At 33.6% G+C, this 13,940-nt stretch overlaps 1 protein-coding gene across 1 annotated transcript; it reads left to right on the top strand.

Annotated features, from left to right (window-relative positions):
- The first annotated feature begins 220 nt into the window (after positions 1-220).
- Positions 221-13,742, top strand: LOC102803600 (uncharacterized). Its single transcript, XM_085500664.1, has 16 exons — positions 221-239; positions 435-557; positions 784-900; positions 1,934-2,056; positions 2,176-2,298; positions 2,795-2,911; positions 6,129-6,251; positions 7,767-7,889; positions 8,008-8,130; positions 8,843-8,965; positions 9,765-9,887; positions 11,197-11,316; positions 11,474-11,596; positions 12,365-12,493; positions 13,086-13,208; positions 13,705-13,742. Exons 1-16 carry the CDS (start codon positions 221-223, stop codon positions 13,740-13,742), a joined length of 1,770 nt encoding a protein of 589 aa, XP_085356790.1.
- The last annotated feature ends 198 nt before the right edge of the window (positions 13,743-13,940 follow it).

Genomic DNA, 13,940 nt, shown 5'->3' on the forward strand with positions numbered 1-13,940 from the left:
TTATTGCCAACAATGCTTTGAAGGACCAACCTGCGAAGTAGGTATGTTACCAATGTCTTTTGTCATTCTCCTTGACATGCTGAAAGCGTCTACGTTTTGTCTGTTATTGTAGTTTGCGATGCTAGTTGATCAGATTTGAGGCTAGTAAACAGGGCAGGAAGTCACACCGCCACACCGTTCCGAGGCCAGCAACTTATTTGCATATATCATCAAAAGTGACATGTCAATCAAAGAGCAATGTAAACAAACTTTTGTGACTTTTACTCACATACGCATACCTCGGGTTCCCATATTTAAAAATCGTGTTTTTGAATATGTTCCACCATTGACAGAGCTCCGAAATTTTAACACAACTCCCGGAATCTAGCCAAGACTGTCTGGGTAAGAAATCTCACCTGTATGAGTGTTAATAAATAACTCTGTTTTTATTCTAGCCATTAATGTATGTGCCAACAACCCATGTTCAAATGGTGGTACGTGTCAGCCCTACCCTGGTCTCTGTATGGTGGCTACATGTCAATGTCCAACTTGTTATACTGGTCAATACTGTGATATATGTAAGTTGTTTCTTCTCATTTCTGTTCTAACCATAGGTATTGCATGATTGTGAATGTCTTCAGAATTTATCATTGTAGCATGGATTTCATTTTAGGAATGTATGGAGGTTGTAAACATTACCGGGGTAACACACCATTTCTATAAAGGGCATCCTCATGATGTAATTGTGACACAAGTACTATCAATCCTTGATATAATGCTGTACTTAATAAATGTTTTCCACAGTTCAAAATCCATGTTCAACTAATGCATGTGCTAATGGTGGTACTTGCGTATCAATATCGTGTACAGACTATCAATGTGAATGTCCATTTTGTTACTCAGGAACATTCTGCCAAACAGGTAAGTGTTAGTTACATTAGAGGGTCGGCAAGGGGTATTTTCGTAAGCCGTAATCAATTGTTTTTATTCTCGTAATAATGTAATTTAAATAAACAAAAAACATAGATTCGTAAAAATGGGCAAGGTGTTAAATGTAATCAGCTGTTTTATTCGTTCGTAATTTGTACAAAGATCTTATTTTTTGTAAGCGTATAAAGCATTTTCCACATTAAATTCTTACGCAATTTCCAATTTTGATTCTTCAACACAAATTATCAAATATATTATAAAAATGTAAAATGAATTTGCTTTATCTGTAAAGTGTAAAAAACTATTTTTTACTGTACGTGATACTCTCTTTTTATTTCCTGTAAAAACATAATTAAAAATGCTTTTTTTATTTCCTGTAAACTTTACCAGCTATCCCCCTCTTGCCCCCCTCTCATATTACAATACGTGTTATGTACATTACAGTGTGTTACAGCCGCAGCACATCATAACACATTTGTTTACATTAAATTCGTTTCATCATACGTCATATCCATCTAGATCATACATAACAGTATAACATGTTGAAATTACTATAATGTTGTTTTAGAAAATGTGACTCAATGCACAAATTAACAGCATCCTAATTCAGCTTGCCAACAATCTCAGTGTCATCTTGAATTAGATAATTACCAATTAGCTGAATCAGCTAAAATAACATGTTAGCTATAAAGTCATATTGTTTTACAGTACATCACAAGACTTATTACATCACAGTGTAGATTAGATTAGACTAGATTAGATTAGATTAGATTAGATTAGATTAGATTAGATTAGATTAGATTAGATTAGATTAGATTAGATTAGATTAGATTACATAGCAGTTCATTATTACATTACAGCATATAACATTTCTACATTACGCTATACATTATTGAAGTTTTCATATATTATCTGTTATCAAGCAATCTTTTGTATAGTACCGGTACCCCCGGTAAGTTAATGTGGTATATCACATGTGAATAGAATAACACTTACTTACATGTATACTTGATGTTTCTTTCAGCATTGAACCAATGTTCGCCGAACCCATGTCAAAACCAAGGAATATGCTTACAAACTGCAGGGAGTTGTACCGATTATACTTGTCAATGTCAGGGCTGTTATACTGGAACACTGTGTCTTGAATGTGAGTAACGATATACTGCCAGTAGTATGACTATAAAGTGTATATTCTTTCTCATACATGTTTGTTCAGTCGTTCATGGGGTAGAATGTTTTTAATTGTGTTACTGTGTATGTTTCCAGTGCTCAATCCGTGTAGTCCAAATCCATGCTTGAATGGAGGACTATGTCAACAAATTGGTGGTTCATGTCAATCATATCAGTGTCAATGCCAGGGCTGTTTTATTGGTACCAACTGTCAGCAAGGTGAGTTCATTTGCCATACAGTGGATATAATGCATCCAGTTAATTTTTTAATTTTGTGGCTGAAATGAATGTAGTATATTATAGTGTCTTTGTGCATTATTATGTGAGTCTAATGAGATTATTATGAGAATACCTTGTATAATGGCAATACTGTGATTTATGCCACCGTGTATTCATGGTTTGAGACTGATCAAAGTACATGGAAATCCCTGGAACTCACTTTGGATCTTTTGACTATTACAGTTGACAGGTTTTCTAACAAACATTGAACATTAACTTAAATACATTAAACTGCTTTCTCGTATTCGTATATTTCTTGTATTTTCAATCAATGAAGTAATTCACTTTCCGTTGCTACATTGTTTTTCATCCAAAGAATAAATAAGAAAACATTCAAACGAGTTCGTAACACATCTGTACAGCATTTTACCCATGGATAAATTAATGCTTTTGTGTTCATTTCCAGATGATTAATAATACTTTTTTATTTTTATAGAACAAAACCCATGTGCTGGTAACCCATGTTCTAATGGAGGCATATGTATTGCTACATCTTGCCAACAGTATCAGTGCCAATGTACAGGATGCTATACTGGCCAATCCTGCAGTACACGTAAGTTGTGCTACAGGTCACATGACCATTGTAGAATCGTTATTGATTTGCTTGTAACATCACTTACAACTCGTTTTTCTCCCGTGGCTTCCTTGACTACCAAACAAAAGACCGAAGTAAAAGTCAATCAATAATTTGTTTAATTAGCGGATTTTTAGTCTGTGTTCATTCATCACAGGATTCAGTTTTATTTACTGTAAAATACTTTATTTTCGTTTGGAATTAATTTTCGCTGGAGGAATGATTCAGTGAAAATAAAATCCAGCGAATATACCTTTTTAACTATATTTTACATTCAACTTGCCAAAAATCAGTGAAAATAAATTCCATACAAAACACCTAAAAAAGTCTTTTCAGTGAAAATTAATTACAGCTGAAATAAAGTATTTTACAGTAATTTTTTGACTTTGTGATGATTTAACCATATATGGTTCATGGCATTATACACCTTTTTCGAACATTTAGTTACAAATAGGTCACACATTCTGGTACTTTCTGGGGTGGGGGTCATATTTGTGTCTGTCAAATGTATGAATTTATTTTTTGGGTTACATTTGCCTGTCCAGGATCATTCTTGAACTTGTTCGAGCCATTTTTTTTTCTGATTTGTACAAAGACAAGTCATAATAAAATACATAGGCATGTCGATTTGTTTATTGTTTGACCTATTGACCTTTGCTCGGCTGGTGATCTGTTTTATCCCAAAACACACCAAAATTAACATCTAAAATATGTGATCAGGCATTCATTGGCCGATTTCATTTAAACTTGGTATTGACTTCAATCATATGTTGGATTATTGATGTAAGTAATTTTGTTTCATGATGGTCATTTTGATTTTCATGTGTCTTAACCATTCCTCTTACATGCTTTGATGAATTTAGTTCAAAGATACAAAGATAAGACATAATGCTAGACATATACATGTTGATTTGTTTCTATTATTTTGATGACCTCTGGTGGCAACTGGTGGCCATTTTAGTCGCAAAAAAACAATACTTGAATATGTCAACAGCTATTTCTTAGGAATGTATTTGTTGATTGTATTTGACATCACATAGGATGGATTACTGATGCACTTCATTTGTTTGTTTGACTTAATTTAAATAGTGGTGGTGAATATTTGGTTTTTCATGGGTAAGACATGTTGATGTGAAATATTTCTTGTAATCCCCTCTAATACTTGATGCATCCCCTCTAATGCTTTGCATTCACAACCAGTTCTACATATCATATGTGGATTGAGAAAACGCAATGGAATAAATCTTATTTTTTCCAGTGATACAATGTACAATCAAACATATCTACTTTATTCAGTTATTCATAATATTATTAATTGTATCTAAGGCCATGTATTTTTTTTTCAATCACAGGGACTGTGACATTTATGTCGTGTTACCCTTAACAACAATTTCCACCATAATATCTCTTATTTGCCATGTTTGTGAATTATTGCATTTATTGTTGTAATGAGGAAACAATTGTGAAAATTGTCATTAATATTGATTTTTCACTCCCAGAAAGTACTACCGATAGGATGTGTTATATTTCTTCTGGCAGGAAATGGCAACCTGGATGTTTGATGTTTTTTTCTTCTTGACAAAGAAGTAAAACTTATGAGTTTTCTGTGTTTTTTTCCATATTACTCGCTTCATTTTTAAAATTACCTTAATTAGTCCCCGTTTGGACGTAGTCCGAAAACGGGGACTTATGTTTTGCCCTGTGTGCGTCCATGCGTGCGTCCGTGATCACCTGTATCTCGAACATGCATGGACCGATTAAGTTCAAACTTCATTCATACATCACACATTATATGGGACATATGCACATGCATTTTTTTCATGATCCGATTAACGATAGCCGAATAGCGGCCATTTTAAGGCCGAAAATGCATCAAAATCACACATTTTCACCATTCCGGACCCGGATCTCAGTTATGCATGGACGGATTTCATTCAAATTTGGTACATACATTAAACATAATAGGACCTTGATGCACGTCATTTTTTTTTTTGGGATCGGGTTTGAAATGGCCGACTGGCGGCCATTTTGTTTTAAAGAATTCAGTTCTGGATCCGTATCTGAGACATGCTTGGATTGATCGAGTTCAAACTTCACACACACGAGGTACATCATGTCACAAATATGTATGTGCATTTGTTTCATGAACTCATTAACGATAGCCAAATGGCGGCCGCTTTAAGGCCGAAAATGCATTGAAATCGCACATTTTCACCATTCCAGACCCGGATTTCAGTTATGCATGGACGGATTTCAGTTAAATTTGGTACATACATTAAACATAATAGGACCTTGATGCACGTTATTTTTTTTTCCCGGATCAAGTTCGAAATGGCCGACTGGCGGCCATTTTGTTTTAAAGAATTCAGTTCTGGATCCGTATCCGAGACATGTCTGGATTGATCAAGTTCAAACTTCACACACACAAGGTACATCATGTCACAAATATGTATGTGCATTTGTTTCATGATTTCATCAACGATAGCCAAATGGCGGCCTCTTTAAGGTTGAAAATGCATTGAAATCGCACATTTTCGCCATTCCGAACCCGGATCTCAGTTATGCATGGACAGATTTTGTTCAAATTTGGTACATACATTAAACATAATAGGACCTTGATGCACGGCATTTTTTTTTCGGATCAAGTTCGAAATGGCCGACTGGTGGCCATTTTGTTTTAATAAATTCAGTTCTGGATCCGTATCCAAGACATGTCTGGATTGATCAAGTTCAAACTTCACACACACATGGTACATCATGTCACAAATAGATATGTGCATTTGTTTCATGATCCGCTTAACAATAGCTGAATGATGGCCATTTTAAGGCCGAAAATGCATCAAAATCACGTATTTTCACAATTCCGGAACCTGATCTCAGTCATGCATGGATGGATTTTGTTCAGATTTAGAACAATGTGTTGTGCATATGCAGGTGCATTTCGGTCATGATCTGCTTTGAATGTATATGTCACTCAAATATGAACGGAACGGGGACGTGTCATTGACAATGACTTGTTTCAAATTCAAGTTACCATTAACTAAAATCTACTCTATGATAATCCAGCCACTCAACAAATATATAAACTTTTTTTTTCTACAATCAAGCCAAGAGCAAAAATAATTGTTTATTCATGACCCAATGAATAATAGAATTTCAGTATGTTATTAAATTGTAACGTTCTTAATTATTACAGTTATCAGCCCCTGTGACAATAACCCGTGTGGTAACCAAGGCATCTGTACTGCTGTTGCTGGTTCTTGTTCAGAATACAATTGTAATTGTATTGGATGTTATACTGGTATATCTTGTAGTATATGTAAGTTGAATATGAAATAATTACATTCATTGTTTTCAATGTCTGGGCTACATATACCTATGTATGTGTATGTCAATTGTGCTAAACAAAATTGATTGAAAACAATTTTGCACAAATATTTTGTTCTATGCTGATCCAGAGGTTGTGTCATAAATATTCCAATAGTTGCATATCATCACACTGTTACATAACACAGAGTAGATTAAAAACCACCACAGAGTGACGTCGCGTACTGCTGAATTTTTTTTTCATTTTTTCATTGTTTTCAAAATTAGCATACAAAGTTGATTATGTCACAATCAAATTTAAAATGGTCACCTGGTAGCCATTTTGTTTGATGAAAATCAGCAATTTTCCTTTTTTTCGCCAACTTTGGCTTATATCTCAAATTCACATGTCCAATTAGGTCCAAACTTGATTCCTTGACAGGTTGTATGCAAGCTAGCATGTTTGAAAGTACTCTCTGAATTAACTACATCTTAAATTAGAAAAGATATATGATACCTAAATTTAGGTAAAACTTTCAGATTGAATTTACTTTTAAAATATAATTTACCGGTACATGTGTTCGACCCCCCCATACATAATGTGAAAACTAAATCTTGCATTTGGTAATTAAATCATATATAGTTTTTCGACCACTCCTGTATTATAATGTAATTTTCCATCTATTCATACAAGGTTCGCACAATTATATATTTGTATTCAGTGTTACTTTAGCAATATTTTCACTGTCAACACTCTGTTTGTTATTTTATTCTGCATAAATATGCATGTGATAAATATGAAATCACATGATATTTTCTCTTTGGTTGGCATCAGCACACTCATAATTACCCCCGGAGTAGCATAAATCATCACTTGATAAAAAACTCTTAATAACTTATTCTGCTGAAAAGAAAATGTTGTGTGATTATATATAATTATTTCTTGATGAAATAATCTTGATGATTGTTGTTAAAGTACACTATACTCATCTTTCCAAAATTGATTACAAAGGAATAAATAAAATGAAATGAAAATATACAACTGTTTGAACAAATGCATGGTCAAATATAATTATATTATTTTAAAAGTAATTTTAAGATTTATTGAAAAATTGTCAATTTTTTGCATATTATTTTATTAGTGAAAACAAACAAGCAAACACACCTTTGGTATGGGCTTACTGTAAAATACTTTATTTTCACCTGGAATTAATTTTCGCTATTTTCGCTGAAGGAGTGATTCAATGAAAATAAAATGCAGCGAATATATTTTTTTCCTATATTTTACATTCAACAATACAAAAACCAGTGAAAATAAATTTAAAACACCCCAAAAGTCTATTCAGCGTAAATTAATTCCAGCTAAAATAAAGTATTTTACAGTAATACTAAAATAAATATCATGCACTGAAATAACATCACTGTGATTTGTATGAAAACATGCCTAATCAATAAATACACGAGCAGCCTAGCTACCCTCCTAAACTTCTCTTATTCTCAGTTCAAATGTGGTTTCTTTTATACTTAGTGATAGACCAATGCCAACCAAATCCATGTTTCAATGGTGGTTTCTGTGTACCGCAACAAGGAAGTTGTACTGATTACCAATGTTATTGCCAGCCCTGCTATACTGGATCTGATTGCAGTTCAGGTAAATACTATTTTTCTGGTTTGTTTTACCAGAATAAAGTAGCAAGCTATTATACTACAACTTGTACATGAAACAATATTTCTTAATTCATGAACATATATATAATTTATTTTCACAGCAATATCAGCATGTTCTCCAAATCCTTGTAACAATGGTGGTGTGTGCTCTCCCATTGGAACATCATGCACCAGTTTTCAGTGTAGTTGCCTCGGATGTTACACAGGATTTACCTGTGATCAATGTGAGTTTAATACCAATATGCTATACACTTTATATACTAGTAAGCAATTCATCTAACATTTCACTTGAAGCCATTTGTACTACAGTCTCTCAACTCAGTTTATTTTGTATATATTGTGTTAATAGGAAAGAAATATATTCTAAACCCGATTTAAAATCCACCAAAACATTTTAGTAGACGAGATTGATGCATGTTTTTTTCCCACTGTGATATGGAAAATAATGAAACATAAATTAGAATAAATGGAGGAGTAGAAATTAGATACACTTACCTTCTTCTACGGTTTCTACAGTAAGACAACTTGTGGCCATAAACAGTAAAAAATCTAAAAAAAATCTTTAAAACAATCTTCCCAGAAAAATTAATGGAAACTCCAACAATATATAACCATAACGTGTTGCTTGAAAGCAGTAGAGATAAACAGCTGATTTAACATGGAGCTCTACGGAAATGATGTGAGTTTTCCCCCCAAACGCCCTCTACAGTTCAATTTCCTATCCCATAATCCTTTGCAAAATCCAATATGAAGTTTAATAACACATACTTGGAAGAAAAATATTCATGCAGCAATCTAATGCAGTTCTGTTATAAAGTTTTTTGTTTCGAATTGCTGTGCAGCAACTGATCGTACAATTCAAACTTACGTTCTCTTTCTGAGAGTATGTAAGCCTACATTTGTAGCATGGATTTTAATTGACTTAATTTGTTTTAGTCTTGGATCCATGCAGCAATAATGTCTGTCAAAATGGTGGACAATGTTTGGCTGTACCTGGTTCCTGCACTGAATCAACATGTCAGTGCACATCATGTTTCACAGGAGCGTTCTGCCAAACAGGTAAGCATTTTTTTCACATGCACTATTATAATATTGTGACCTTTTTGCATTCCACATTACTGTAAATGAACCGTTCCTGGTATGGTGATTTAAAGTTGATTGGTTCTGGTGATTCTTGTTCATTTAAGTATTGGACAGCACCTTAACACAAAATAAGGCAATAGAAATCAATTGTGTTTACAGTATAAACCTGATTTTTTATACTGTTCCTGCAACTTGTTGGCCCTCGACTGGACATGGTCCAGCCAGGCCTATTGATTGAGTTCTGTCTGTTCATCACATTATTTAGATGTTCATAAGCGGATTTTCCCCAAATTTAGTACATGATTGATACATGATGATATGCTCATGCCCCGGATTTGTTTTTGTTCAGTTACAATATGGCCGACTGGTGGCCAGTTTCAATCCAAAAATAGCCTAAAACTGGTGATTCTGTTCAAACTTAGAATAAGAGTATTTATTTATTTATTTATTTTCTGAAAATGTTTTTCGCACATTTTGGCTTATATCTCAAATTCATTAGGACCAAACTTGGCTCCCAGACATTTGTGTGCCAGCATGTCAGAATATTCTCTCTGTTGAATTAGCTACAGATACAGGGTAGCTAAATTTAGCTAAAACTTTCAGATTGAATTTATACGTACTACAAAATATAACTTTCATGTACATGTAACTTGTGATCAAGCCCACATGCATTATGTGAAAACTTAATGTAAATCTTGCATTTGGCAAATAAATCGTATATGATTTTTGTTGCTCACTCCTGGATTATAATCTAATTTTCCATACTATGTTTCAGCAATCAACCAGTGCCAACCAAACCCCTGTCTAAATAATGCGGTCTGCATCGCAAGTCCCGGATCATGTACGTCCTTTCAATGTCAGTGTAATGGGTGCTTTACTGGAACCAATTGCCAAACTGGTAAGAATACTACTACAAATATTAACTGCAAATGTTTAATTTTTTGGCATCAACAATGTCCATAGACCTTTTTTTCTAAGGTGCACTTGTTTTTGTGAACCAGTATGACCTTGAATAATATAGATATAGTAGCAATGTTCATGCACTTAAATAATAAATTAATATATAATGTATATATAATATATGCAATAATCAATTGATATATTTTTAAGTATAATGTTTTTCAGTTAACTGGATTTGTCAATTTTTGATTAGTTTGATGATGTTGTTCTCAGGTAGATACTGTGCATTAGTGTCAACATCTGTTGTATCTTTCCCATCCATTTTCTATTCTTGTCATTTACAATACACAGAAGTTGTTGTAGGCTGGTCTACACAGTCAGATGTTTCTGAACAGATTATCGCATCCTGTAAATCGCAAAATCTGATGTCTGATAAGATTTTTTGAATATCGGAAATGTTCAATTCTACCAGATTAATCTGATCAAATAAATCTGACCATGTGAACACCTCTTTTGCTATCAGATTAATAGACCCCTTTCATAAGTTGAGTACCCTCAAGCACTACTTGTTCCAGAAGAACTGAAAGAGAGGCCAGTACATATAGAAACACCACTGTCTCCATAGACAGACACAGCAGCTATCCAGGAAGTACTGTTTCACAGTTTCCTCCCATAAATCTGGTCGTATAAGCCAGTCTTAGTAGTTCTATAATCGTAATTTCTCGTACGTAAATGCTCAGGTTTCAGCATTTTATAATATTTGACACAGTCTATAAAGTTGTAAGTTTTTTAGTCGTGGATTGGTCACTCTTACGCTTTCCTGGCAGGATACTCTCGGTGGTAACAAACCGTTTGACGATATTATAAGTTGTCTGCTTTGAAACACCACTTCGATCTCCAATCTCAACAAATGACAGTCCACGAAAATACAAATCGACAACTCTTGATCTCACTTCAACTGGTTTTTCGACTCCTTGCTTCTCCCTTGTGGTGTTCAAACAATTAACTTGGACAAATGCCGATTTGTGGAAATGCAATCAACACGATGACTGACCAAAAGTGACTAAAAGACAGATGCGCCTCAAAGTCTAGGTGTACCTGACTTTGTAGCAAAAATAGAAAACATTGTGGGCAATATCTGTCAATCATTTCTCTGATTTGCAGCCGCAACTATATTTCTAGTTACAACTTATGTAAATGTGAAAACAAAGTGTGTAACCTATTGTTATATATATCTAGCACTACTTCAGCGTCAAATCAGTGCCTGGAATTGCTGTAAACTAACTTGAAATTTGTTCTGATATCAGCTATCCCTGATCCATGCGCAAACAGTCCTTGTCAGAATGGTGCTGTCTGTATACGTTCACAGTGTTCTGAGTTGGTATGTCAATGTGCTGGTTGTTACACTGGCACTTACTGTCAGACATGTAAGTAATGATTATATTTCACTCATTTAGGAAATATGATTAAAAAAACTCCCATCAAATATTGAAATTGTGATTTTTATAACACATATGATGTGTGAAATACAACGTTCATTTACATTTAATAGATGACTGAAAAGTGATCATTCCTTTATTACAGTACAAAACCCATGCAACAACAACCCCTGCCAGAATAATGGAGTATGCACACCAGTCACCGGATCATGTTCTGAGTATTCTTGTACTTGTATGGGATGTTATACTGGTTTTAACTGTGAACAAGGTAAGACTTGCATAATTCAATATTTTGATGGAACGGTACATGTCTATAGGGAAGGGTTTTTGCTATATAAGTTATGATTCCCCTCGATTTAATGTGATATTTATAAATAGCACACAATATATGCAGCGTGTTTGCTCTATTAGCAATGCAAGCACTTATGTAAATGATAGCATCATGTCTATGGATAAAAGAAGTAATATTTCAATAATCAAGTAAAAATGTGATTGATGTTGAATTGTTTCTATTTGAAATGCACTTCTATAATTATATGCATTTTACTACTTTATATACAAAATATTTGAAATTAATAACTGACATTTAAGTGTATTGTATTTTATTACTAACATTTTATTGCTGTCAACCAATGGAAATTATTTCTAAGGATGCAATAAATTCATTATTATTTTTATATTATGGTAATATTGCATAATAACACATTTAAAATAATAAAAGGTGAAATAATTTGTGAATTAATTTCACACAACCATAATCTAAGGAAAAAATGACTCTGAATCTAACTCTTGCTTTTTGACATTTTTTTTTAGCGTTATGCTCTAAACTGGCACCCGGTCTGTGATAAACTGTGTACAAATTCCAACTTTGAAGCTGATTTTGTGTGAAATCAAAGTATTTTCTTGTCAGACATTAGAATGAATTAATTGTTGTCAAAAAAATAAAGAATTGAAAAACATGTTCTAGTCAACCTGTTTGTCTCTCGCATTCCTCCTTTAACAAAATCCTATGTTGTATATTGTTTCTTGTAAACAGCTATTAGCAGCCCGTGTGTAACAAGTACACCGTGTATGAATGGAGGAATATGTACATTGCAACCTGGATCTTGTACAGAGTATTTCTGTACATGTGTTGGCTGTTACACAGGACAGATATGTCAAACTGGTAAATATATCCATATACTAAGACTCCCAGTACAATTCACTGGTGTTTGAAAGTTAACACTTACTACAGGTCAAGCAACTTTCCTTTCAATGTTAATGTTGTGGATGTGATTTGGCTTGGAGTATAGCCACTGTATACTATGAGTCGGAACAATTAACGAAGTCGGAAAGTTTCATGTCAGAATTGACATTTATTGAACTATGAAACGGGAAACATCGACATCGGCTTGAAACAACAAAATAATAATAATAATAATAATTATGGCGGAACCACAAGATTCTCAAGTATCACATGACACACAATTTGAGTTGTGATAGGTCGGTTCTAAACCAATCACTGATCGTGGTAATAACGTCATAGGTCAAATAATATATAAAATGAATATGAATAATATATACATCAAAGCTATTGCTGCACAAAAATAATTCAGCAAATGGAATGATAATCTTAGAAAACACTTTGATGTCTAACCAGACAATTCAACTTATTTAGCAAACACACCTATGATTTGCATCTCGCCCCGACAAATGTTGCCTGGAGAAGGTACTGGAAAGTATTTCATGTTCTTTCATTTCATTTTCTTTGTTTGCAGCAATTGATGCATGTAATATTAACCCTTGTTTGAATGGTGGTGTATGCAACACGGTAGCTGGTACGTGTGACCAGTACACTTGTCAGTGCGTTGGCTGTTTTATTGGAATAAATTGTGAAACAGGTTGGTGTTTCATTCTGTATAAAGTTTTTTGCTGTTATGAATATTAGCCTGAATTTGTGTTTATACCATGTCTGATACCGGGGTCTGATACTGGCATTAAAGAATTGTGGTCATCGTGCCATCCATTTGTGAGATTTTTGTTGATAAACAATGATCCCCACAGGTAATAAGTGCTCTTGCAGTGGCAAGCAGGAATACAAGTTTTAATCCAGTCATAATGTGCATAATGCATTCCAATCATCACAGGAATTACCTAGTCAAATCTTGTTGGTGTATGTCTTTGTTTTTGTATGCGTTGATCTGAACAACAATAACAGTTACCATCTTTGGGACCCAATATCTCGTGCATGCCTTTTAAATTCAGCATGTACATGTATATTATATCTTGACTATATTGGCAAAATAAGAGACACTGCCTAAAACAAACCATCAGAAGTGTTTATTTTTGTACAGATACAATAATATAAATATGCTTATGTTACATTTTTTCATTCAGTATACCCAGTCAATTTTGTTACTGAACAAAAATTTTAAATATTAAAATTTACATTTTTGATAAATGTCTATTTAACAATTTGTTTTTATTCAAATCTGTAAAATATAGCATTACCTCAAATTTATATTAGCGATTGGAGATAATGAACTATCATAGTGTATTCAAATTTTTGAATATTTTTTGAATTACAAAAAAAAAGCAAAAAAGCAATTGTTTTGTGAAGTGAAGTTTTCTAA

The sequence above is a fragment of the Saccoglossus kowalevskii genome, chromosome 6 (assembly GCF_978046115.1).
Source record: "Saccoglossus kowalevskii chromosome 6, keSacKowa6.1, whole genome shotgun sequence".
NCBI classification, from domain to species: domain Eukaryota; kingdom Metazoa; phylum Hemichordata; class Enteropneusta; family Harrimaniidae; genus Saccoglossus; species Saccoglossus kowalevskii.

Bases quoted from the DNA above. Each gene is read 5' to 3' on its own strand.
- LOC102803600 (XM_085500664.1), top strand. The intron at 2,299-2,794 runs GTGAGTTCATTT...TTATTTTTATAG, and splicing joins TGGTACCAACTGTCAGCAAG to AACAAAACCCATGTGCTGGT. The intron at 6,252-7,766 runs GTAAGTTGAATA...TTTTATACTTAG, and splicing joins TGGTATATCTTGTAGTATAT to TGATAGACCAATGCCAACCA.